This window comes from Seriola lalandi, unplaced genomic scaffold (assembly GCF_002814215.2).
Source record: "Seriola lalandi dorsalis isolate HSWRI2012SDOR001 ecotype SW California unplaced genomic scaffold, Sedor1 jcf7180002054579, whole genome shotgun sequence".
NCBI classification, from domain to species: Eukaryota; Metazoa; Chordata; class Actinopteri; order Carangiformes; family Carangidae; genus Seriola; species Seriola lalandi.
The window spans coordinates 912,121-940,029 of NW_019525132.1; the positions used below are offsets into that span (position 1 = coordinate 912,121).

The 27,909-nt window shown below is 39.1% G+C and overlaps 3 protein-coding genes across 4 annotated transcripts; all 3 read right to left on the reverse strand.

The window, feature by feature from the left end:
* Nucleotides 1–662: 662 nt before the first annotated feature.
* On the reverse strand, nt 663–3,663 carry mrpl42 (mitochondrial ribosomal protein L42). Its single transcript, XM_023417874.2, has 5 exons — nt 3,508–3,663; nt 2,961–3,024; nt 2,242–2,326; nt 1,321–1,484; nt 663–776 (listed from the first exon to the last, which is right to left on the reverse strand). Exons 1-5 carry the CDS (start codon nt 3,584–3,586, stop codon nt 731–733), a joined length of 438 nt encoding a protein of 145 aa, XP_023273642.1. The 5' UTR covers nt 3,587–3,663; the 3' UTR covers nt 663–730.
* A 575-nt stretch (nt 3,664–4,238) lies between these two features.
* On the reverse strand, nt 4,239–10,808 carry pwp1 (PWP1 homolog, endonuclein). Its single transcript, XM_023417875.2, has 15 exons — nt 10,624–10,808; nt 9,767–9,825; nt 9,429–9,607; nt 9,191–9,276; nt 8,816–8,912; nt 8,576–8,686; nt 8,356–8,486; nt 7,817–7,887; nt 7,523–7,619; nt 7,367–7,428; nt 7,134–7,245; nt 5,827–5,917; nt 5,274–5,395; nt 5,031–5,136; nt 4,239–4,928 (listed from the first exon to the last, which is right to left on the reverse strand). Exons 1-15 carry the CDS (start codon nt 10,687–10,689, stop codon nt 4,834–4,836), a joined length of 1,485 nt encoding a protein of 494 aa, XP_023273643.1. The 5' UTR covers nt 10,690–10,808; the 3' UTR covers nt 4,239–4,833.
* Nucleotides 10,809–11,472: 664 nt separating this feature from the next.
* Nucleotides 11,473–27,870, reverse strand: ano6 (anoctamin 6). Of its 2 annotated transcripts, none has more exons than XM_023417983.2 (20): nt 27,626–27,870; nt 23,253–23,323; nt 22,623–22,751; nt 20,125–20,190; nt 19,748–20,035; nt 19,359–19,472; nt 19,083–19,198; nt 18,826–18,960; nt 18,267–18,372; nt 17,746–17,806; nt 17,375–17,520; nt 17,042–17,119; nt 16,441–16,669; nt 16,186–16,355; nt 16,005–16,102; nt 15,706–15,836; nt 14,814–15,019; nt 14,235–14,431; nt 13,851–13,956; nt 11,473–13,750 (listed from the first exon to the last, which is right to left on the reverse strand). In XM_023417983.2, the coding sequence occupies exons 1-20, from the start codon at nt 27,717–27,719 to the stop codon at nt 13,532–13,534; spliced, it is 2,760 nt and encodes a 919-aa protein (XP_023273751.1). In that variant the 5' UTR covers nt 27,720–27,870; the 3' UTR covers nt 11,473–13,531. The 2 variants fall into 2 exon arrangements, with proteins under 2 accessions (XP_023273751.1, XP_023273752.1); XM_023417984.2 differs by having other exon boundaries at nt 22,623–22,747; nt 27,626–27,643.
* Nucleotides 27,871–27,909: the final 39 nt, after the last annotated feature.

Here is a 27,909-nt window from a genome sequence, read left to right on the forward strand (position 1 = left end):
GAACACTCTACACAATAAGCGCCCTTGTGTTCTGTGTTTTTCCTGCAGGCACTGTGAAACATCTTGGTTGCTGTTCATATCTTGTGGTGCAGAACCACAGCTGCATTGGTGGTTTCCTTCAGTCCAATAACAATGGCCACTTTTTCTTCACTATCTCTCTTTCACATTGAAGTCAACATGTAGGATGCATTTACTTGCATTGATTTTATATCCAGAGCTGATTTTGATGTTTCACTGCTCTGCATGCATCTTTTCTGCTGCAAGAATATTAAAGATTAAGAACAACATATAGTGGAAATCATTTTTATCAATTTAACTTTTCATAAATTATTGACAGTTTGAAAGTAAAATGTTTCATAAAACAGAATTGGATTGTACTTGAACACATCTTAAAGCTCAGTAAACTCCAGTATAAACTTATAAGATTTAAGACCAGATTGTTGATACAGTAATGGAGCAAGAGTGGAAAGCATATAAATATGAATTATGGTGTACAAGGTCCAATTCATTAGATTAAGTAATTTATGAAATTATGAAAGGCCCTTAAATCTATTGCAGTAAATATATACAGTATTACACTAGAATATAAATATAATAAAAGTATGATTTCAAAGCCATATAATTGTTCAGCAGCAATGACTCATACACTTGTGACAACAGAGTCAATATTTAACACTTTATTATACATCATTGTGACAAACATTTGCAGCTTGGCAATTCTGTCCTTCAACTATCTGTCCTTTGGAGGATCCTTCTTTATGCGTCTCATGTGGTACCTGCAAACAGTGAAACACGGGGAAATTAACTTTGACCAATATCTACAGAAGTTATATATATTTATATATTTTCTTTCAGCTCTCACACTGCCTCACAATTATATAACCAAAGGACGATGAGAAGCTGCCAAGTGTCCTTATCAGAACTGCCAAACTAGTTCTGACAGGCCTGTACAGGTAAATTACCAAGCTGATAACCAAGCTACACAAATCACTGATTAGAAATGAGAATGAGCAGCCCACTCCTTCTCCTTGCCAAGTTTTGATTTCAGGAAAAATGCTTGCCGACTTCTCATTTCTGACCAGCAACTTTTGAGTAAGTAGGTCAGATGTTCTAACAACTAACACAGCCACATACGTTCTTTTCTCAGTAGTATTTTTTGTCACTTTGTGCTCAAGGGCAACTCAAGATTACTGTTTTGTGCAAATACATAAAAACATACGGAAAAATGTCTTGATGAATCCCTGTATTGTAAATCCAGCCTTTCTACCAACAGCTGTGTCAAAAACCATTGTCAATACTGTGTGTTATTTGTGTACTTACTGTCCTCTTGGATACCACCGATGTTTAGTTGTGAAAAACATCTTGCTCAGCTCCTCTATAGTGGGTCCCTCTTTGTCCTGCAGCACCTCCTTGCTGAGGTGGGCCTTTAAAACCTGGTCGTGGGTCTCAACCAGGTTGGTGATGGGGTCAGGTCGTTCTATAGGCTGCAAAGATTTACAGTCATGAGCAAGGTGTCCTCTTACATATGTTAAAATTATATGGTAATTTCCAACAATCCTGCAACGCTTCCTGTTAGCCTTTTGGTACTGATTACTGATATATTTCTAATTGATGTTCATCTGTGGCAGCAGTATGCACATGTTGACAGTACCTCAAACCTGTTTGCAGTTCTATGTTGCTGTTCTATTGTGGTGGATTTTTATTGTCAGCTGCTGTCTCGTTTGAGAAATGAGTGAGAGTGAGTAGCTGACATCATTGTGGTCTCACAGTTCCACCTTGTGGCAGTGCTATGAATAGAGGTAAATCAATGCAGCCAACCTGCTTGTCATTTAACCCTTAAAAGTTAATGTTTTTAACCCTCCGTTTATTCAACCCTTTTGAGAAACCACACACAACCTCCTGCACAAATGTAAGCTTGAACGTCAGACTAAGGTGCTTGCCTGTACACCCTGTCAAGCCATTTGATTTTTCTAACTGAGTTGCGGGACAACTTGAAATTTGACCTGTCACTTCAGTGGTGGGGTGTGATCCTCCAGAACCAAAGTGTGTAAGACAAACCACTGTCAGCCATTCTCTGGCTTTTAAATTGTGTATCTTCAAGCACAAAGGTGAACAAGCGAGCAGTGGAGGGCAGAGAATCTGCAGGGTGTTCACTCTTTGGTGAAAAAAGTCACAAATACAAATATTGTCATCACACAAGTAGCGCACTGATATTTATGAGACTAAATAGAAAGCACTTACTTGTGTAAACTCATAAGGAATGTCGACAGTGGGATGGTAGCACACCACGGTTTTCCCATCTGACGTCACGCCGATTTCCACGTTACTAAAACCAAGAGGTTGGAAGATTATTGTCTTCATCACACTTATACTTTCTAAAAACACTTTCCTTCAAACCTTTGAAGAAAATATCTGATACCCTTCAGATTGTATTATAAATCTGCAGTGAACCAGCTGCTCCACAGCGGACTACACTATGTATGTAATGAAATTAAGAAATTTTCATAATAATAAAGAGCTTTGACAGAGGCCTGATCATACACATTTAACATTTACTTATTAAATATTCTGGGTAATATTTTCACATAAATACTACAAAACTCTTTCATGACTTTTCTGCATTTATAATTGTTGGCAGGTTTTACACCCACAAGCAAGTACACCTTTCACATCTGTAATTCAGAAAACTGCCAGTGTTCATACAATTACATTTACACAGCACAACCAAATGTATGTTGCAACTCAGCTGTGTCTCAGGCTTAAAGTGCTTCTATGGCTACTCTATTTTTGTTTACCCTTTATCCTGTGTAATAAGGTTAATAATTAAAAAGTTTTCTGGAATTTTTACATCAAAATTGTCATATCAGGGTTTAAATGTGGCTTAGTATCATAGATAGAACAAATACAGATGCAGGTTTTTTTTTTTTTTAATTTACTTTGAATATAAACAGTTAACCTACCAGTTTGGCTCATCAAGTGAAGGACCACGGACACTGGACTTCTCTCGTACTGGCACCAAACATGCTGCAACAGAAACACACATACATCATATATTTAAAAGAATTAATATACACACATTTAAACTTATTTTCTAGAGATTAAACATCAATTTTGAAAGCAAAACTCTCTCCTCTACTGACCATAATGCATGTTATTTTTATTTTATTGAACATAATAACAATGTTATGACACCTGCAAACAAATCAACGAGGTGTTTGACCGTTAAAAGACGAGGATACGAGACCAACCTGTGTAACTTTTCTTATCATTCAATAAAGTATACGCCTTTACATTGTAAAATTTGATTTTTATATAGAAAATAACAGTATCGACAATGAAAACTGTGATACTGCTAGCCAGTTACAAGTGTTAACCTACTAAACATATTCTCAAGGTTAGCTCCTGTTAGCTTTTCCGGCCGTTGCGTTCACGGTTAAGAACGGTAAACTCAGTCAAACTAATGACCTCCATCAAACAGCTTGTTAAATGCATTTCAACAGAGCTTACTTTGAACATGTCGTAGTGTGGTGCCGGTAGAAAACCGCGTTAGTAGACTGTGCAATTTGCACAAGTGAGTCGACGCCATGCTCAAACGATTTTCACATGTGCGCCGCTTTAATAATTCCGTCTTTGCGCTGTGACTCGCTCACTTTAGTTCCATTTTACCATCGACCATTACAGGAAAGAGATATTGGGCAGACCACCAACAAAACCAGCATTCTTAAAATAATATCCTGTTTTACATCATTTTTGAACAGCATACGTACATTGCGGAATGGGATCATGGCACTGTACATGTATTCTAAAGGTAAAGTTACTGAAAGGGTGTCCTGAATTTCAAAAAGGTTATGTCTCTATTGATGCTGTGAAAATTATATTTCCCACTCTAAACTCGAATTTCTATACTTTTCTGAAAACATACAACACATTCATTGTGGGATTCAAATTTCAAACTGGATTGAGGCTTTTAGTATGAGAGATCACTTTTAAGATAAACAATATTCTGGTAATTCTGAGTTGCTGGTTATGTATAACGTCAATCTATGTGGATCAGACACCAAAACTCCCCCACAAACTGATGAGCTACTGACACAAATGTGCATTAGCTGTAAGAACCCATCAAGTTAATCAATCTGACCTCAAGTCAGCTCTCAGAAATGGAGAAGCGCATACTGTAATGGAAGGAGAAGGCAGTAAACATTGTATAGGAGTTGGAGAATCACAACATAAAAGGTTCATAAATTTTAAAAACTGTATTTATTTATTTATTTATTGACTACACAGCATTTTGTAAAGTCAATGTTTGTACACAGATTTCTTTTCATATTTATTATTACTAGGGAAACCATGTTTGGAATATAGGAAGGTAAATCAGTTCCTTGATATGAAAACAGTCTTAGCATATTACATTTGTACATTTGTACAAAGAAAGGCAAACTGAAGGGGATATTGAATAAACAATTCAAACACAGTAATTCAAATATATGAATTGCTGCTTCCACCTAAAAATCAAAAATAAATTGCTGGAAATATTCATTCATATGAATATAAGAAACATTTAGTCTTTTCTTAACACATCATTGAGCGTGCATAACAACTGTTGTTAATTGTTGTGAGAAACTGAACTAACTCCAAAGTCTTTTAAAAGTTTTAGTCACAGCTTCCAGTCGGACAAAGTCTTTCATGAGTGGGGCTTCATTAATCCAATCCTTTTTCCTGTGAAACAAGAGTGCTGCACTACGAGGAAAGCAGCAATAAGTGGATCAGCTGATGTCTTTCCAGGGAAGCTCAGTTTATTCATGTTCACAGGCTGTTGCTGCATTCACCGGCTCACTAGGAGACTTCCATCTCTGCTGTGGTTGTACTGCTGGATGCCTGTGATCCTGTGTTCACCACCAAGCGCTCTCGACTACCGAACACCTCAGCCACTAAAAAAAAAAACAATCACAATTAAGCCTCAAATTAATTAACTTTTTACCTGACTTCAACGTACAGCACAACTTAAGTGTTAAAGAAGAAAAAAAACTTACCTGCTGCAATGTCACTTATATTCCAAACCCTCAAACCATCCCTCTGTCCTCCAAAGGCATAGACGAAGGGCAGATCAGGGCAACATGAGGCGCAGAACAGCACTCCCTGTTCACAGGTGAGGAAGCACATTGTTATAACACCTTCAACAACCACAAACGCCATGAATTTCATCGGGTCTCAGCGATACCCCTCAGCGACAGAGGTGAAAGAATCTGCGATCTACGTGCTGTATAAGTTCTTACCATTTTCATATCCCGTGAGTGCACCAGATTGGGTTTGTTACCCAAAATGTCCCAAATTTTAACGTGTTTGTCGGCTGAGGAGGTGACCAGGCATCCTTTGATCTGGCTGCTCAGGTCCAAACCTGCAGAAGAGTTGAGATATTAATCTCTGCTTTTTTAATTTTATTGTCAATTTTCAGGATTATTCAGGATTTCACTGGCAAATCCTCCATCCTTCTATCCATTCTTTTTCTATGTGCACTTATTCAAGCTCATGGCTGCATGATGCCAGAGCCTACCCACAGGTTTATCCACATTTCTCTATGAACAAGCAATATTAATCCATGCTCTCATCCTTCCTTAGGAAGGCCTCAGCACTTCCTCACTACAGAGAAACAAGTGACAATGCATTTGTGATGCTTAATTTATGATATACTGCACTGATGCAAGAACTAGAAATGAAGAAAGAAAGCGAATCTGAACATTGTTTTGCTTGACACACACACACACACACACACACACACACACACACACACACACACACACACACACACACACACACACACCTACCTACCTGACACCTCTTCATCATGTGCCCTCAGTGTGAAAACAGGTTTATCTGAGCGTGCGTCCAGACAGTAGACGAAACCATCCTCTGTGCTGGCCTGAAACACATTCGAGTTATGAATGACCAGTGACACAGCTAAATTCATAATTGCTATTTTCGGCATAATTATTATTTACAACCATTAGAAGCGCCATTCAGTGTGGTTGCTGTCTCTTATACACATCTCATCATGTGCCCTCAGTGTGAAAACAGGTTTATCTGAGCGTGCGTCCAGACAGTAGACGAAACCATCCTCTGTGCTGGCCTGAAACACATTCGAGTTATGAATGACCAGTGACACAGCTAAATTCATAATTGCTATTTTCGGCATAATTATTATTTACAACCATTAGAAGCGCCATTCAGTGTGGTTGCTGTCTCTTATACACATCTCATCATGTGCCCTCAGTGTGAAAACAGGTTTATCTGAGCGTGCGTCCAGACAGTAGACGAAACCATCCTCTGTGCTGGCCTGAAACACATTCGAGTTATGAATGACCAGTGACACAGCTAAATTCATAATTGCTATTTTCGGCATAATTATTATTTACAACCATTAGAAGCGCCATTCAGTGTGGTTGTGCTTTTGTATGATTATCATTCCTCCTGCACTGAAAACACATGTGGCCTGAAGAAGAGATTCTTTTCTACAGACAAACTGGAAGTGTTACTCTGGAACAGTTATACTTGTTTACTTGCATAAACCACCATTCTATTTATAATTACCCCTTTCAAGTTTTTAAGATCAAGTGACTTAGAAATCACTTGATCACAGACATTCTCAGAGTTTCAAACAGAAGTGGTGGGACGTGGCAAAACAGACATAGCACGGATTTGTGATGCGGCCGGTTTGCTAATCAAGTGGTAACACTAAGGTCAAGATAAAGTGGTAACAGCAACAATCTCTTTCAAACAAACCCTCATTCTTGAAAGCACATTATGCTGCCAACATAAATTATGTCCTATTTGCCAACATTCAAAGACGTGATGTCTGACTCATTGCTGAAGGCATCACCACTGTTCTGTCTGAATGTTTGTGACTTGAAACAAAGTGTTCCAGTGGACCTAACGGTCATGAAAACAGTGGTGATCACATTTTAAAATATTCACAATTAGCATGTGTCAGACATGCCTCTAATATTTATAAAAGGAATACAAGGCGAAAAACTTTATTCATATCTCGTCTGAGAGGAAATTTGTGAATCCCCGTTGTCTAAAAATGCTGCTCACAGCTCGTCTTCTTCAAAATCCAGCAGGAGGCTTTGAAAACCTACCAGGAAGTTGCAGGGTGAAAAGTGGTTCCAGACCAGACGCTCAACTTGACCGCTAAACCTCCAGGTGCGGTAGCTGTTGTCTGGACTACGGCAGTCGTACAGGACAGCGGTCCTGAAAAGGGAAAATATTCATTTTGAATACCCTGTGAATGTGAATCTTTGTTTACAATATCAACTGTTAATTTCATTTCACCTCATTCTATAAACTAGAGACAATATTAGATGACACTTACTTGTCATACGATCCTGATATCAGAGTCTGTGCCTCAAATGGGTGGAATGATATTGTCTGAACCTGAAAGATAAAAGCTCTGGGGTTGTAAAAATCCAATAACCACGGTGCATGTAGCATCATCTGTGTTTTTCTAATTTTTTTTTTTATGAAATACCTTATCAGTGTGTCTGCGCAGAGTTGTGGCTGGTTTGCCTTGAGACAGATCCCACAAGATAACAGTCTCATCTGCTGATCCACTGGCCAACACATTCCTAAGTAAGAGAAGGTGTATGAGTTACATAACACACGTACACCTGCACAGTTATGGTACATAAACATACTATACAAAATCTCAAATAAAGATTCATTTACACTGTACATTTGAATATCACTAGGTGCATCCCCCCCCACCCCCCCACTACTAAATCAAAATAAATCAGTGAATGTTCCCGGGCCTCAGAGCACTGACCTGGCCAGTCTGTTCCAGGATAAATCCAGCACTGCGTCCGTGTGCCCCTCGACAGGCTCTGCTGCTGCCCCCTGGTATCACCACACACAGACAGCGATGTGTTAATGACATCTAACAGAGCAGGAAACAATGCAAGGGAGCAGGTCTGACAATCTCTAACTTTCCGAAGGTGTCCACAGTTATTGTCCTATTTAAACAGTATGGCGTCTCGCCCCTCTCTATGATGGCCGGTTTTTCACTCTGCCTTCAAGTGTAACTAGGTTGAACAGCTAGAAACACTTTTGCCTTCTGATGTGGTGTGACGAGACGTAATAAAAACTAGTTCTTTTCACGCATAACCTGGCTTTAAGAATTGTGTCATAAATGTAAAAAATTATTTCCCAAGTACTAAAAAAGACATAAAGATTACTTCCAATCAAGTCGGCAAATGGTTTTATGAAAACCCTTTCCTCAATTTCTTTTAACACGACTTTTACCAGACTGCACTCTCACCATACAGAAGCTTGTACATCATTATGAGACACTGAACAGGCTTTTACCTTCTTGCTCTTCTTTTTCTTTTTTGAGGCCTTTTTGCTCCCCAGGGAGAAGGCTGGCTCTAAACAGTCCACCACATCCAGGTCCCACACGTCTATCTGAGGAGTCATGTTGCCCACAGCGGCGTAGTTGGCTGCAGCACACACAGAGCAGATATTTTATCAATACTAACGAGAGAAATCTATCCAAAAGATTAAGATACAGAGTCGAGGCTTTTCTTACCTGGTCCTTCTCCAGGGCTCGGGTCAAAGTTTAACCACTCCACACACAGTGGGTAAGCTGGCAGCAGAATGTCATGATGAACATACATAGAGTCCTCCTCTGAGTTGTAAACTGTAAAGTAAACAATCAATTGTTAAATACTGAAGAATTCTATAATATAAAAGGTTTGCAATGTTTGGGAAACGATATAGTGATAAATTCAAATTTCTTAAACATTTTTCTGTTCAGAAGAATATTTACCGTAGATCTCCAAGTTGCAGCAGTCCTTCTCTGCTCTGCCTGCCAGGATGAGATTGTCACTGGGCTTGATTTGGAAGTCTTCTCTCTCATACTGGTCCTAGAGGGAAGAGAAAAGAAAAAAGAAAAAAGAAAAAACAAACACACAACACTAAGCAAGATAAATCTTATTCACACTAATGAGAACAATTGCTTTTCTTTAAGATGTTTCTTCCTAAGTTTAATAAAAATGGTAAATTTAGCACAAGCGCTACGATGTCGTGACTTTTACACAGGTTTAATGACATTTCCGACCTGGCATGCACATTTTGACTGGAATTAAGCAGGATTTTCACAGCTATATGCTGATGGTTTCACATAAGCACTGAGGGCACTCACTGTATCTTTGAGGGTGATGTAAGGATCCTCCTCATTGGAGCCAAACACTGTGAGCCCAGCAAGACTGTCGCCAAGACTAGCGGTTACTAAATTGAAGCGAAATAAACAGTGGATGCTGGGTCAAGATTATCAGTGAAGTTTAAATAAACACAAATGAACTGGGAGAACACAATGAGAAGAAATCGTTTAGTTTGGGGAGTAAATGCCAAAGAACACAGTACACAAAGACTCCACTCACCTGTATCTTCTTCATCATATTTATCCAGGTCGTATTCTGCCAGATCATCATCTTCCTCCTTTCCTTCTTCATTCCCTTCCTTTGGAACTTCAGCAACATCTGCTGTAACGTTACTGGGATTCTCTTCTGAAGCGATACCCTCATCATCCTCTTCCTCCTCCTCCTCGGCTGCTAGTTCCCTGATTTCAATAAGTGGATTAAAAACATTGCATCAGCTTCAGCTGTTTGACTATGTAGAGAGGATGGTAGAGCTCCATGTAGAGCTTCTGACATTTGAAAATATTAACAATAACAAGAGACGGAGCAGAAGTAATGAATGTGTTTTTCCCCCAACATACCCCAACTCCTCTTTTGCTTCAGTAATGATGCGCTGAAGCTCCTCCTGGCTTAACTCCACCTGAAGTGGAATTTAAGAAAAAAAAAATGTCTCAAACAAGTTTTCATGTGCCTCAAGCTCTGAGTACTGTATGACCAACTTTTTTCCTTAGCATTACCAGTTAAATCCAATTATGAAAATATATAACTTTAAGTACTAGACAAGGGGGCAGAGAAAACACTGACTTTTCAAGGCCTCAATCTTAGAAGGATTCTGTTGCTGGTATCATTTCCTTTTTTACAATTAACTTGCCAATCTTTCCTGTGCATTAAAGCGTTAAGATCTCCAGAAGGATGTAAATTAAATACAAAGTCAATAAATCAATAGACAAAAAATACAAAACAAATTATAAGTGCACCAAAGAATTAAAGATGACCACTGTCAAAAAAAAAAGACTCACGGCAAATATTAGCAACTGTTGTGAGGGAAAATATAACCGGTTATGTGTTATCTGCTACATGTTAATACTTCTTCAGTACAAGTGCAACATTTGTCTTGTCACTTTTGCCAATTTCCCAGTTGTAGCACTGTAGCAATTCAGGGTTTACAAATTTAATATTACAATTTACACTTATCCTAATGTTCAAAAGTTCTCCCGTCTAGCTCAATGAGCTGTAACTGCTATTGCACGAAATGCGTCACATTATATTGCACGACAGTTTTGTGTTGCCAGACTGAAGCGAAACATTCTCTGTACCTAGAAATATAAATTAAAGTCAAAAGCGTCAGAACATTTACATCAATAAAACAACTCAGTGTACCTGCCATGTTGACACATTAGCCACAGGCTAACGTTAGGTTGCCCGACACGTTACTTACTTTGTCCGGGGTTTCCTTGGCAGCGCCTCGCCTCACCCACCCGACGCAAGTAATCTGGGAGCTCATACTGGAGAAACAGTGCGATTAATCAGATTGTTACGATGAAACCTGCAACTGTCTGAAACTGCTTCACATCAGGTATGCACACAGTGAGTGTACATGTGAGTTAGAATCAGTCCTGTGTCGCACCCGGTCGCATCTAGATGACGTCCTGAGGACGTTGAAAAATCTGCCTGATCAAAAATGTACTAGAGCCATGAAAGTAAAACCCCATTGAACCTATAAAGTGAGATGGGCGTCGTGATTTAGTAATCAAAGAATTATTAAAGAATTGTGAGGTACAGGTCCAGTGTTTTTTCCTGGTTTTGCAGTTCAGAAACTAATATAATATAATATAATATAATTTAATATAATATAATATAATGGGCCAGCTGTTAGTCTGTGGAAAGATACTGGCCTTAAGCAGCATATTTCTCATGTGATCTAGGCCACTCTGGGGAAGTGGTAAGAGTCAACAAACGTGTCCAACCTTTTTCCTCTCTCCGCATAATCAGAGACAGTGATTAGTAGGCCTTCCTGTTTACATAATTATATATATCTACAGTAATAGTAGTGTATTTTGTAGAAGGATTTGATAATTGTGTAGTGGTACAGCTATTTATGTACAGATATGGTTGCAATAACTTCTTTTCTTTTTATCTCATCTTGAGATAAGAGAAGTTTATTTTCTTGAAATGACAATATAAGCATCCTGTTATTTTGACCAACCAAATATTGTTGTGTCAAGAGAAATACAGTACACGTGTTGTGGTCTTGACTAATACAACAGATGAAGTCAGATCCGGGAGATCTTGTTATTGATCGGTTTTTATTCTCACTTTGCCGCAGTGATGTAGAAGTGTGCTGCAGGCATCATCAGTACAGTGTGATGTCATCGTTGAGCTGTATTTAAGGTGACAAGGAGCAACATCTGACTACATCAGAGTTGAAAGGTAGAGAGTTGAAATTAAACAAAACATAGAGAGAGTTTTAAAAACTTTAAAGTAAGAATTTAGAAACATGAAACTTTTTTTATAAAACATTTTAATTGCACTGTATAAAACAAACAAAAAAACAACAACAGAGATATACATCATGAGATATTGCTCGAATGATACTGTTTACATACATGGTGGTTATAGTACCTTTGTTAAATCACAAGGTGAGGCAATAATACAGTAGAGGTATTGGTCTCATTGGTATCAGCAAACACAGGAGAAGATTACTGTATTGCCTATATTACAAGATATGACAGGGTATGACATGCAGTCAAAACTCTGTGCAGTTGTCATGCCACAGGACAGGAACTTTAAAAAGTGCAACATGGATAAAAAAAGAGTTCGACTTTACTCATCAGCTAAACCACTTCACATGGCTATGATCATTTCATTTCAGTGAAAATATAGGCTAAATAGAACTGCATTAGGAGTAATGATGAAACTATTGTTGTGTATTCGTAAACTTGTGTTCATCAAACCTTTGACATGGTATCTGTCTTTAGTTTTTTGAATTGACAAAGAGGTTTAGCTTTGTGAATTGACTGAACTAAAAGTGAATTGTCTCTCAAGTACAGAGTGTAACCTGAGGAACATTTAATTAACAGATTTAGTTGAAGGTTAGTCCATGTCTATTCTAACTGCATGTGTCTAATGACTTTAATAACATTATGAGCTGTCTGAAAGATCACCACAGCTTTTCAGTTCTAGTAATAGAGAGGAAAATGTAAAAAAAAAAAAAAGACACTTCATCATCAACTTTGGATTCATAGGTTTAACATCTTCCGTATATAATAATACTGATATATTAGGTCAGCATTTAAGTAAAACAATCACCCAGCAGTGGCACTTATCCAGCAGTAGATTGCCTGTGTGTGAAAGCTCTGAGTGCCCGACATGTAGCTCAATGAACGGAGTGGGACAGTGCCAGAGCTACAGGCTGATATAGCCCAGCTATCATTTTATATAGTCATAAAATTGGACAACCCTTTGGGTAAAAATAAACATCAAATGTTTTGAGAAAAAAAAGTCCCAGCTCAAGGTCTACTTACTAACCTTTTCCAGAGCTTTCAACCCCATTATTGAAAGCTTTTAAGCTAACACGGTTGAGGGGTCATACAAGTGCTATGGAAGAAATCTTAAAAGCTACAGGGCTTGAATGACAAGAAATCCATCTGCTGATAAAGACCATGCGATATAACCGATATAACCAAAAGAACTGGAAAAAACTATTAAGTTGACATTGTCTTGTGGTTTTTCATGCTAAATTCACCAAGTGGTTCATTTAGTGTGAAGATTCACAGTGGAAAGCACTGTCTTGACATCCCTGCCTCCCTGTGCTCTAACATCCAAACCAGGTTGGAAAAATTGATGCACAGAACATTCAGCCAGTCATTTAGCTAAATATGAAATCTATCTGCTAAACGTTTCTTTATTTTAATGTCAATGTTTGAGTTTTAGTGCCTAATACAAAGTTAAATAGATTAAGATTCAGTCCTGAATTCAAACTTGATCAATTATCAAATTCCAACTGTAACCCCTAAACAGGGACATCTAGTGCCAATGTAAGGTTGTGCTGTCATATCAATTGTTTGTCCCTCTCCTAGCTTCTGCACTGGGTCTGTCAGCTGTCATTGGCTTGACATGAGCCAAACATATTGAGGGAGTCCAGAGTGTGAGGAGCTTGGTTAGGGATGAAGAGCAGTCATTAGTGGTTTCTCCTTTCTTTGTCCGACAACCCCTTAAAAAACTTCTGTCTTATTGGTTGCTACACATTTTCCATAACAAAAGTCCATACCTTATTTTGGGTCTTAATTTTGTCACTGGTTCATAAGGGGCTTTAAACAGATGTGTGTAGGTGCTGTGTAGTCATGTCAGAAATCAAGCTCCAGCTCTTCCATTGCCAGTTTCACCTCTGGGTCGTTGACAGACTCTTCGTCGACTGGTTTTAAACGTTTGGTCACCAGCTTGAGGTTGGTCTCATGGAGGATAACCTGGGTCAAGTATTTCTCTCGTTTGATCTGTTCTTTGACAGCGTACGGGACGTCTGGGATCATGTAGGACAGGATGAACTTGGTAAGGTAAACAATGTGCTGTGAGGAAAAGAAATAGAGGAAGAAATCTCCATTAATATATTGCATTTATTAATATGATGTTAGTATCAGGGAGGTTTCCTGTTATGTTTATACTCACCTCTACAACAATTATAAAAGCCATTTTTGCTGCAACCACATGCCAGTAGTAGACATTGTGCTCATACTGTCTGGGGTGCCCTGGAGGATACCGAAAATCTCGATACCTAAAAAAAGAAAAGTTTTAAGTATGTATTTAGGGAGTAGTAAATCACATTAATATTGTAAATAATATCTTTAGAATTAAGTGGGATCATGTATGTTTCCATTCATGTATATAAAAAACAGAATTAGGAAAGCTTATACTTTTCTAACTAAAACTCAGAGTAAAAATAATTACATTTGTTTTAACTGTGCAAGAGACATTTTTAAAATGGATGAAACTCAGACGTGGTGTTATTTTACAAACTAAATACTGCACACAATGATGGGCCAATCTTTGTACCTGCAGGTGGTGATGAGGCCACTCTCTGTAGCGGGCACGCTGGACTTGGAGAAATCACTGGTGTTGAATATAGACAGCGAGCTGTCGATATAGCCCTCCATGGTGTTATTGGAGTGATCTCCATATGGGTACACAGAGAAAGACCAGTAGTAGACCAACCGTGGAATCATGTCTGACGTAAAAGCAATGATCATGGCCTGTTGAAACACCAAGACACTGAGTTAATGTAGTGAAAGCAGAAAATTTTAATGTTACAATCATAGTCAGTAATAATAATGTAAAAAATTTAATTTTTTCATAGCTTCTGGCATGTATTTCTGCACCAATCATATGAAACTATTGTAAGAAAGCACTTTTGTAAAGCTTATGTTTTTCAGTTGTTTTTTGTTTTTTTTTTACAATAAGGTTTAGATTCAAATACATGGTTATTGTTGAGACTGTAGTTGATTGCTGTATTTCACTGGACTACATTACGCTGACAAAGAAACTGAACAATCTTCTTTGCAAAAGTAGGATTTACTGAAGTGTTTTGTTTAGAATTGTACCTGATGAACTAATTCAGTGTAAACAGTTACTTACATTTGTTGCAACAGCCAAGATGGCGACGCCCTGAAGAATGGGTTGCCAGGCTCCTATGTGCTGGGCCTTCTCTGGCATGACGCGGCGGAACTGAGTGGTGATTTTCCAAGCATCAACCCGAATCTCAAACAGATTGTTGACCAGAGCCAGGACCGGCGCCAGAGGGAAGGAGGCCACAAACAAAGTCACAAAGCCAAACTGGATGACTGTGAGAGACAAGACACATGTGAAGAGGACTATCAAGACTACCCAGGATTCAGTTGCTGCTATTTGTATAGTGATTACTTCTTGTGTGATGAAATATTGAGGTTCTCCTCTAAAACCACAAATTGTTGTTTTGGTATTTTTATTTGAATTGTGCAACATGCTAATTAGTGAACTTTAGAGGTGTTAGAGGTAGGCGTACATAGACTGTATGGTAGGTGTATTTATGAACTTTGGACAACTAGCCAGTGAGCTGTTTCCCAATGCTACCAGTAATTATGCTAGGCTAAACTAAAATAAACTAAGCTGTATTAAGCCATTGTATTTCCCCAAAATATCAAAAATATTCCTTAACCAACATCATTAAGCAGTATTTTAATATTTAACTCAAATTTCAGTTCAAATATCTCACCCATTATCCATATTACTACTGGGTCATATATTAGCAAGCTAGTTTTGTCAGTTAGCTCAGTTAGCAATGCAACAGTTACCCCTGGTGTAAACATTTAGTAGCATCTAACCACTACTGTGTGTAAGAAATAGTTTGTGTGGTACAACCTGTTTTCTAATTTATGTACACACCCCACTTAGTAAACAACTGCATTATATTCACACAAACTTTGAATATGTCCAACCATAAATGTAACAGACAAAAGGACTGAAGAGAACTTTTTTTTTTCCCTCTTACCCATTTCAAGATATTCATAGAACAGTCCTAGTTTTGAAACGGGCTGGAGCTGGTAGTCCTGCTCCCAGCGAGGAATCACCTTCTCGGACGCCACACGAGTGCAGTAGCGGAAAATCAAATTCTTCAGCCACCTGCAGAGAGGTGGACGAGACAGTCAACAGTGACTCAGTGTGATAGTGGAGGTGATGTATGATTAGCCCTGTTAGCTGACTAGCTCATCGTCTTACTTAATTGTATTACTGTATTTTTTGCCTGTTTTATATTTGACAAAAAGGAGGTCTTAGATTCTGACTACTTACGGTAGCAAGACCTCTTGGATGTTGTTCCAGATGGCTTTTCCACCCATGATGATGGCGAGCTGAGTCGTCAGCTCAAAGAGACAACCGCCAGGATCACACTGTGGAAACAAGACACAGCTTAAGACTGAAAAATAACAAGTGAGTAAGTTAAACACACAACAGGTAGATGGACAAATCCTACCTCCTCGTTACGGTATTTTCCCAAAAGATAAACAGGCTGTCCGGGATAGCTAACTGCTTTCCCTTTGGCGAAGGCGATGTAGAAACAGGAAGAGTAATAGTTGACAAACTGAAAGAGGAACATCTTCAGGGTTAAGCTGTTCTCGTAGTCTGTCTTGGTCCGTGGAAGTTCTGTTATCGTGTGTCAGATAACAAAGGGTTTGGGATTAAACTGCGTTCAAGGAAGGAAAAGGGCAGAAGTACAACTCAAACTTACCAAAGTCAGTGATCCAGATGGCGACGCGCTCATAGAGAATGTTTAGGATCATAATTACGACAAAGCTGATGAGGGAAGCTGTGACAGCAGTGGCCATCTGAGGTGTCACGTACTCCTTTAACGGCTCCAGCTGCTTCAGATCCTGATTTCTGAGTTTCTTTGAGAAAGCGAAGAAGACAGCCAGGCGGTAGACAATGATGGCCACAATGGATGCCAGAATCAACAGAATCTAAAGGAGAAAGAACAATTATACAGATTAATGTACATTGTGTTTGAATAATTTTGTAATCATTTCCAAGTCGTTTCCTGGAAAGAACTATAAATTTGGTGCTAATTATAGGCAAAACAGAGACGATGTTCAACTACAGCACTTTAAATTAATAAATTAGAGTGTTTTAGTCACTGCACACATGTCAACTCAACATGCGGATAATGGACATAATTTGTCAACATGTAAGCATACAAATCCTGTAATAAATTAGTAATGGATTTACAGAAACCTCATGGGAAATTGTGACAGAATTACAGACTGGTATAATAATAAATAATAAAGTGTTACCAAAAAGTAAACTGAAATAAAAATGGCATTTATTTACATTACCCAGAATAGGACTGTCCCCATTCCTATCGACACCCGAACACATCGTCCACAGGCTGTATAGGGCACTTTTTCTTTCACCTATATCACAAACAAACACTATGAAACACTGGGCTTTAACAACAACATGGCAGGACTTTGACTAATTATGTGTATTTAGTTTCCCCAAGAAGTTTATCCTTTTTGGACAAAACAGAAAACTTGTTTGAATCCATATTTTCAAACCATCATCATATTTTTAGTTACACAACAGTATTCTGACAATGGGATCTATTATCAGCTGCAAAATGAATAAAAATAAAAACCAAAAAAAAAGAGCCTTTGTATGTGACTTACCCCTGTGACAGGATTTTTCCTCTCATAGATACACTTGGCCTCATACTCTGGGCGAGGTGGCTCTTCCTGCTCCAGAAACTCCACCGTGTCCCACTCGTACTCCAGCTCCGCCTGGTAACGCTTCCAAAACTCCAGGAACAACGTTACTGCGGGAACAGGAAAAAATAAGCGGGGCAATAATGAGAAAGACGGAAATAACTTCACTGTAAATTCAAACAGCGCTTTCCCTTTGTACTTCCAAAGATGAAGACAAAATAAAATGTAAAATTATCAGTCATAATTACAGCTGGGGATATTAGCATGCCTGCATATGCTCTGTGGGAATGTTTTGAAAAGAAGTAGATATATTATTGAATTTATATAAAACTTACCCCAGATTGACATGAAAACCGCAAACACCAGGGTTCCATAGTTATCAAATATACAAAGTTTCTAGGAAAAAAAAAAAAAAGGAGGAAGTAAAGGAACACTGTCACATGCAAATCAGTTCAAAATCTAACTGCTGCTGTGCCACTGAAGAACAACAGCAGTCACACTCATTTAAATATGTAAATCACTGAAGTGGATCTTCCACTGTTGCAGTAAAGAACTGTCATCACAACAAGGCGGGGAGAAACTATTCAAATATGAAACGAAACATGAAGTTCACAAGAGGGTGATCACACTGATCTGTTAGAGATGTAATGTTTTCGGACAAGGGAAAATCCCTTTATACATAACATAATAAATACTGTGTTTAAAAGCCTTTTGCTCACAAAATCTTACATTTTTGCAGGATATAATCAAAGTTTTTTTTTCTATTTAGGGCATACTGAGTGACATCGGTAAGTTTTATGAACATATTCTGCATATTTTCCTCATGTTGAAATAAAAAAATAAAAAAAACACTTACTTTTGAAGATTCACAAGTGGTGTTTAACCTCCAGTAATTGCAGAACCTGTCACACTGTGGACACATCACTATATTTCCTCCGATCTCTGGGTCGCACACCTCTTTACTGCAGAACAGAGAAAGTGAAATTAATCATTTGTAAAGAAATAGTTTTGCAGCACAGAGATAAACAGGTGAAATATGAATGAATGTTGCACATAAAACAGAAAAATAAAGTGTCCTTCTTAAATAAACAATACTGCAAAGTAATTGCTGCTGGTTGATCTCCGATGATTATTTTGACAACTTTTTCAGTTTTCAGCGGTTTCATCAGCGGTTGCAGTTTGCTCGGTTGTCACGGAGACAGCTCACTTGACCTAAGTATAGAGCGAGAGAGTCACCTGGTGACAAAGGAGCCATCTCAATGACAACTGAGTAAAATCCATCCACTGATGAAGGAAAAAGGTAGTAAGTTTTTAAAATAACTTTGATACAAAATAAAATAATGATGGTTGAATATATAATGAGTTCGTCGACAAGATCTCAGAATGTTCCAGGAAGTGTCTACAGGGAAATGTACCTCCAGGTGCTGGTTTCTTGAGTCTTGTATCCATAAATGAAGCAACCCAGTCCCACAGCAGCAGCCATAGTGAGCATTATTGTGTAGAAACCCAACCAGGCAAAGTAAATGCCAATCTTCTCCCCATAATACTTCCTGTGGAAAAGAAAAGGTTGTTTCTCAATGATAACTACTGTCATGAAAGAGTTCCAGTACCCTTCAGATCATTTTTCTCTGTTATGTTCATTTTTGTGAACATAAAGGTTTATTCTGTTCACCTTATGAGGTCGAGTGGTTGCATCTTGTAGAAGCTTTTGGGATGAGCCCATTCTTCATAGAGCAGAAATCTCTCGTTGGGACAGCCCTCTTCTGTGGACCTGACGTTGAACCTGCACTGTAAAAGCCAACAGAGGAAATAACTGTGCATATACATACTATATATATATATATATATATATATCAGGATATCATATATTGTGAAACTAATTTCACCAAAACACTACCGTATGCAATTAGCTACACAAAACAGACATAAACTAAAAAGTGCCGCTCACGTCGTGGAGGGGATAGGCAGCTTTGTACACTCCACCATCCAGTAGTTTGGTGATGCCAAACTTCTTTATATTTCCTCTTATTTCGTAGGGGGCCCGACTCAGGATGTAATATGCCTGGGAAAAGAAATTGTCAAGTTATGTTTATGCTACCAATCTGTTTACATACTTAATGCTATTATAGAATCAGTTGGGACAACACAGATAACATGATTTTCTGTAACTTCAACAGGGCTCTTCCTGAGCTGCTCTTATTATATTTATAACATCAGCTGTTGCGCACAGGATGTTTACAGCCCAACAGGGATCCTTAACCGACGTCATTCCCAAAAATAAGCTAGTAAAAAGAACACGTGGGAGGCCTGAACTGACTGCAGCATGTGAGAACTTGCCATCCTGCTCCTCATGGACGGAGTGAAGAAGACATCCTTGTCCTTAATGTAGAAGTAGTCCAGACGGTCCTTCTCAAAGGGGGCGGTGAAGTACTCCGTCTCCTTGCTGATCAGCTCCTCGTTGGGGTAGAAGTGCTTGGTGATGCAGGAGAAATGGCGCCATGGGGAGGGGCGGGAGGACAGGTCGTTGGGCTGGATCGGGAGCTTGATGTGCAGGACCTCGGCGTAGGTGCACAGCACCTCCCATGGCATGTGCACCTTGACGAACATCAGTTTCTCATCTATTACCTGCAGAACACCAGGAGAGTTTAGTTGAAGGAAAAGAGAGCGAGGCGGGAAGAGAAACAACAGTTCAGTGTTGAGTGCAGTCCACGTACAGATTGTGTGGCCTCCAGCTCCACTCCCATCTTCATCAAGCTGGCCTCAAAGTACTCTCGCCGTCTCTGCAGAGAAGAACACAGGAAAGGGTCTCAGTGAGCTTCTTGTTTTAATGCGCACCCCTCCTCTCTCCTCCCTGGACGTTATTCATTTTCTGTACCAGATGTCAGCCTATCTGGCTATATGCACGACTCAGTGTATGGTCAAAGCCAGCAGAGTAAATTTGAATGTACACAGAAGTGTTTCAGGAAGACACAACAGAGTCTTATTTCTTATTTCTATTGTGGTATTTAATGTAGAGAATGTGTCTATTCGCACATTATCACCTTGATCACCTTTATGTGATCCAATATCATCAATATTGTTGTTGTGAGATTACGTTTAAGATCATTAAAGAGTTTACAGCTCATTTACTTGAACAAATTTTTCCATTTCCATTTCCACAGCACTGCCATTACTTACACTGTACATAAGCCCCGTGAATGGAAATACTGCCAGCAAGTCTGTGCAGGTTTGTGCAGGTATATCATAACTAAATGCAAGAGCCAAAAAGGCATGCTGCAGAGCACTGTATCTGTTAAAAGAAATATGTACATATATATATATACATACATATACATATATATAAAACATTCAAGTAATAGAAAAAGTAGCTCATCAAATTATTAAATCTTGGTCCAAGTGCTTTTAGACATTTTGATAAGTTGATCCAGTTATCATCCAAGAGAAGTCAGTGCTTCTGAGTGAACACAAACTTCAATCTGTCACCTGCCTGTATGTTTACATATCTATGTCAACCCTGTTCTGTTGAAAAATTTTAGTCAAAATTCTGCTTTAGTCAGAACTGTTTTCATGACGCACAGTAAATACCGCAAGTGCATGGAATTTTTAGACACGCATAACGGAATATTATACAACAGCAAATTCAGCATCATTTTAAACTAACAATTTATCCAACACTATCTGAATTGATCCACCCCCTTCCAGCAGTCGAGATTCTGGGCAGAAAAAGAGATAAAGTCATGGGTGTGGCCGGTGGAGACGGCTGCACTCCTCGTCCCTCTCTTGACTTGAGTTTGGCTTGCCGTGATTATGAACGAGGAATTACCTCAGTCTCAGAGAATCTGCGGCGAAGAAGCTCACGAGCTCTGACTCGCAACAACGGTCTTCAGCACTTGACTCATCATCTTCTAGAGACGGTTGTAAGATTTGTAAGGCATGTCTTCACCCTTTACCTCCATTCACTCCTTTTCCCATTTACTGATTTTGGATTTTAGCCTTCTCAGGTTTACAGTTGCGACACTGCAGGTAACAGCCTCTAAGGTCTGTGGATCAACAGTATTTCCAAAGCATTGTGTTGCATATTGCACATCCCTCACTGTAACCCTCTTGTGAAAGGTGTGGGTAGCAAAAAAACAACCTCGGTATGTCAGCTCATGTCTCAGTGTCCTATGTTTGTACATTTCAATCCCTGCACAGATCACTGACATTTAGATTTGTGATGTGTCGACAAAAAGTAGGTGGCACGTTAAATATTTATGTTTTTAATGACACAGCAGAAGCAAGAAATTACTCTCCATTCTGTAAAAGTTTTAGATTTCTGGGCTGAGATAAATTTGGCTAAAATAATAATAAGTCAGACAGAGTTCAAGCTTAGACGGGGAAACTTATGACCAGACTGATCTGGTTTGAGTGAAAGAGTAGCGCTCTTCATTTCCACGTCTTCCCTCTAAGCAGCAGCTGTACTGAATGCATCACAGCTAAAGCAGTAGAAAGCACCTACAAAAACAAGGTATGCTCAGCTGTTCTAGTTCCTGGATAAGAAAAAGCTAAAGTGATATTTAACACACTGTGCTTGAACATTGACCGTCACGATTAATTAATGTAACGTCACGGTCCGCCGTCCTGGAGCAAATAAAAACTCCCTTTACAAATAGGCAAGAGTCAATACACTTTGTATGTGTAATAGTACATACAAGGCATGTTGGACTTCACTTGACCATATATTTTCTTAGGAGTAGTAATGAAGATTTCACAGTCAAATGTGTTTTGCGTACGATTCATGTATGGCTTCATGACTTTAAACTGCAAACATAATTACAAAATGTCATTTCCATTGTGTTATTCATTAAGACAAATAATGTGCTATCAAACTTTCTTTAAAAACTCTAAATTTAAGATTCAGAGCTTAACTGTCATCTCTGTCATATTGTCACTTATTTGTATTTCAGTTTTCTAGTTGCCTAAGGGACTTGGAGCTTTGACTGTGTAATCTCAGCTTCCCTAGTTCCAGTCCGGCTGTGGACCTTTATTGCCCCGCCACTCTCTCCCCACATTTTCCTCTTATCTCTCTACTCTACATCAAAAAATTAATATCGTAACATACAGTAGTACAGTATAGTTTTATGTGAGCACCATTTGAAATATCTGCAGCCGTGATATGATATACTGTATCCAAACAACCCGGCTTAAAGACATTAAAAAATGAAAGACCTACCTTTCGACGCTGGAAGGTGTGCCTCTTCTCATACTCCTTCTTATCCTCATCCTCATAGACCAGGATGAAATCGATCCGCCTCACACCATCGTTGAAGAACAAGGAGTCGGGTTTGTTGTTGAACTCTGCCTGAGGGCAAAAACAAGGCTTATCGGGCAATTCTGTGGGCTGAAACTCATACTCCTCTTCGTCCATAATGTCATACATGTTGAACAGAGAGATGCGAGGACGACCAGTGAGCACAAAGCCTGCGCAGAGATATACTGTTAAATACTGATCTTGACCGGCCTATTTAACCTGTGATGTGGGCCATGCAGGAGAAATGGGAAGAGTCACCAAACATTGGGACACCCGCCCTTCGTTTCTCTGCCCCTCTCTCTCTCTCTCTCTCTCTCTCTCTCTCTCTCTCTCTCTCTCTCTCTCTGGCCACACAATCAGACTTGTGACACCCCTCAGTAATAATAAAGTCCTTGCAGGCATATGTAACTACTTGCATGATTTGATATCGGTGTGTTTTGTGGAGAGATTTGGCAACCGTGTCTCATGATGCAACACCTGCTAAACATTTCTTGATATCCCTTGGGTTGTATGTCATGATCATTAATAATCTGAATGACTGTGCTGACTCACCAGTTGTGTTTTGATTATTCTTGTTCCTTCTTTAATTGAGTGATATGTTGGTAAAAACTCCTCGGGATAAACTGTGGAAAAAGAAAACGAACAAACAAAAAACAGATGAGACACATGAATGGGAAAACACATATGATAATGATCAAGAAATCCCAAACTAAAGCCTGACTGATAGAGGATCGGGTTGATATCATCATGTTGTCATCACAGATGAATCATTGTCAGCTTGTATAAAATGCATGTACAAAATTTGTTTTGCATTCAAGAATTTTTATGGGTATTTGTTTATGTATATTAAATATGTATATAAAATCCTGTTATATTGAAATCTATTGTTCAGCTGTAAGAAATCTGTTTGAATAGGTCATGTGCTGATTTCTACAGCTCTGATTATTTATTAAATTCTAGTTGACATTTTTCACCATGTATGATCTTAAATCGGCAACACATCAGCCAGAGAGGATTACTCATTATCTTGAGGTCAAAAAAAAAAGAAAGAAAATCATAATGTATTGTAAGAATGACTGCCTCTGCAAATATATTATAAAAATATTTCACAGATTGTTGATATTCTATTGAGATTCTACATTATGCTGTACATTTGTATTAAAAAACACAGACTGATAAAAAGTTATTTTTATTATAATCGAGGGCAACTATACTATAATTGATAAAACACATGCTGTAAATGGCTCCAGTCGTATTTCTCAATTAATTTCTTGGAAGTTAATGATAGCAGCAGCTGAAGTGGAAAAGCAGAGAGCTGACTGCTGAGGCACATGTCCTGAAGCGCCCTTTTGTGAGAAGTACATTATTATGTGTGGTGCCTCCCCTGGATCACCTGTGTGGAACGGACCTTATAAGGTCACATCGTCACACATCCAGTAGAGCTGCCATTTATCTGCAGTTGAGCTGAAGCTGTGTTTGTTATGACATAGGAACCTTGTTCCAATGAGCACACAGCTGTTTCAAACCCCCCCCACCCCCGAATGTGCTGGTTTATTTGAACCTGTCCCAACACACAGCTCAGCTAACGAGGAGCTAATATGACACAGCAGGTACAACGCTGTTATGTTTACACAAATTAAAAAGCAGCTGACATATTGTTATATTTTTATTACTTTCAACTGTCTCCCTCTGGCTCTAATATTTACCTAAACTTTATTCTTTATGCATATGGCTTTTTAAACCCTTACACTGTGAGTCAGGTGTAATATCAGCTTTTTTTCATTCTCATGAAAAAGGTTTAGCGCTGATTAGCGAAGGTTAGCGTGGCCGTAGACTCTGTCACGTTTGATCTATGTGTATGTATGTCACCCTCATGTACGTCCCACAGCTACGTTCTCACCAGGAAACTGACAAGGACAACATTAACATTCTCACTGCTCAGTGAAGCAATACAGACTGTTACTCCTTTCTAAAACAAGTCTGAAGGTTTGACTCTCCCCAGTGACTCTCTTGTTACAAGCTTATATCCCTAAACGTTTTTGCTGTTCCGGCTGCTTTTTTACTGGTTGCAGACAATTGCCCACTCACCACAATGTTATATTACTCTCTGGAAGAAAAAGAAAAAGAAAAGAAAAGAAATAGGTCACGGCCTACTGCAGTGCATTCACTCTGACCACTGCAATGTTTCCGTGGAAATTCATTAAGCATTGAGTATCAACACTGTTAGGAACCTCGTAGTTGCATTATAAGTAACTTTCTTCATGAAGCAGATGACACATCATCCAACACGGAAAGTCCTGGATTATTTATTTCCATTGTGGAACACTGGGAGGAAACTAACTGAAGACAGATGTTGTTTTGAAAACACTATAGCCATAGAAACACCCTGGGAAACCTTAACTGTGGAATCACTGCTCATCAAACAAGACTTTTCCCTTTACAGTCCACAAACAGCAAAACACTTCTCCCTCTTGTTGTACTAGAAGTCAGTGAACCAGTAACTAAAAGAACTGCTAATCCTTACTGACTTTAGGGTATTCTTATTTTGATACACTTAGATTAGAAACCGTCTGGACTCTTTATTCACTTTTGTACATTGACATACAGAATAATTGGCCTGAATCCTCCCGGTAAACTGTATCGTCACTGTAATATCACATGTAAGGTAAGGATCTAATGTATAAGAGGATTAAAAGGAAAAAAAACAATAAATTCCCCCTTGCACAGTGTTGTGTTTAAGTTGCTGCTGTCAGGATGCCATTTTTATTTTCTACTCTTACCGCTTTGCTCTACAGAATGAATAAAATGTGTACCAACTGAGTCATTAAACCAGACAGACACAATATTACGAAACCCCTGTGACCTATACTGACTCAGTCCGGTTCTTCTGAAAAGCATGCAGCTGAATCTGTGCCCATGTGCCACCAGTGATAGAAATCTGCTTTCTTGCCACAACCCACCCTCCCAGCCAGCTCTCACTTCCTGTCAAGAGTACATCCTCCACCGCAAGAAACAAAGTACAAAATAATAAAAACAGCAGCAACCGTGCCAAACTGGATTCCTTCAATTGTTTTCTGCAGCATTAAGGTGCACGATGCACCTTTGTATTTAAACTCAGATGGTGTCATTCTCACCATCTGACAGGAAATTCTTCTCTGAATCAATCATGGGGGCATTTTGTGACATCTGTTAGAAGTCCTGTGTAATGTTTTTACCCTCTAAGATCTTGCATCAGTAATAGCCGATAGTGCCTGTAACTGTGTGTTTTGCTTGTGAAACAGGATCTCTGGTGACTGATTTCCTCTGAATTATCCATCCAGCAGAAGATGTGAAGAGTGGTTCAGTAATATGGGTGAATACATCTCCATAACTGGCGACTCTGAAGTGCCCAAAAGTGTGAGCGTGTGCACAAGTGGTTGTACCCAGCTCTTGGCTCCAGCCCCCCCCCCCCCCCCCCCCCACGACCCTACAAGGATAAGCGGTATAGATAATGGATGGACATCTTCATAAAAAAACTTAGCTAACCTCCGCTGACCTACAGTAACCTCTCAGATCTGTGTCAGGACAGGCCGTAGCAACAGGCTGCAACAACAAACAGTAAATAAGAGTAGTAGAGTAGAACAGTAAAGGTGATTTCCTGAATTACCATGCTGGTAAAACAAACCGTCCATTGCTGTTTACACAGGCTGCAACAAAGAGTCAACATTAATAATTCAGTGTGAAAAGCGATAATGGTGGTAATTTCCATATAGTCAAGGCCTTTTACAAATGACTGGCAACTGCTAATGGTAACCCTCAAGAACCATTTGTCTTTAGGTGAGTATGTCACTGTGGACAAGACAGACACGAAGGCGCTAACAGATGGAGAAATCATACACCATAAAATACAAGAGTTGGTCCTGACATCTGTTTTTAACGTGTGCTTCAAGAGACGGCCCGGAGTTTATTTTGTTCGAGGGTTAAGTGGTGGCTTCAGCTGGTATCGTGAGGAATGTAAAACATGCAAGAAACAAAAGAGTGTGGAGGGATGCCATCACTTCACTGTACACACCACGTCTGTGAAATAAACAGGAATTTTAGATGTATTTGTTCAACTGGTGATAGAGTAATATCTGTTATCTATGTTCTTTTATGTTGCAGATATGGTGGTGTGGACTTGTGCCTTGTCAAAAATGTGCACACCACACCCCCACTGCTGTTGAGCACAGTTGTTCTGTCACACACGTTTTGAGGGTCAGACAGACTCCCACTACTCACAGCTTCATTTTCTCATCATCTACTTCGACTGCACCAGCCTTTAAAAAATGATAACACAAAGGGACTTGTGTTTCGTGATGGCAGAAATGTGAAAACAGTATTGTATTCGTGTTAGGACATCAAGCAGCTGTCAGCAGCACAGACTGTTCCAAAAGCAAAAGCATTCATTAGGCAGCAACATGGTGCATGTCAGTGTTACACTACTTATTATAACTGGTCTATCAACCTTTAGGCTGCATTTTAATGCCATAGCTGCTCAGGTAGGAGCTAATTTTAACTGTTGGGTTGTTTAATTTAACTGCAACATACTTTTTTAAGATTACCATATGTATTGTTTGCACAATCTAGATTGTCAAACTATTAGAAACTGCCTATTTAAAATAAATGCAATGGAAAAATACAATATTTCCCTCTGAAATGTGGTGTAGTAGAAAATAAAAATACTCAAGTAAAGTACAAGTTTCCCTAAAGTACTTAAGTATCCACTACTTAAATATCATAAGAATAAATATACTTGATTATGGCCCAGTAGTTAAAAGTTACACCCATTGAAGCACCACTGTGTAAACTGAGAACAAACTGCAGAGTGGAGATGAATGAGTCGGTGGTCACATTCCCAGACATGAGACCGAACCACAAATGTCTTTTGAAAGAAGTAGTTCTCTCACCGACTTCCTCGTCTATCATGCCAAGTTCAGTATCACCCTCCAACTCTTCTGTGTCACAGACGGAGTCCATCTCGAAAATGTCGTTTTCGCTCATAGTTCCAGTCGCAGCTTTAAAAGTTTCACCCACAACATGGAGTAAGGCCTAAATCACAGTGGTTTTATCGCGCAGCCCCGTTCCTACGCGCATTCTTGCCTTATTTCTCAACATCGATTCATGCACATGAAGTTTTGTTCAGGTTGTGACTTGAGAGGACGGGGAAATCAAACGGGTGGGGCTGGAGGTG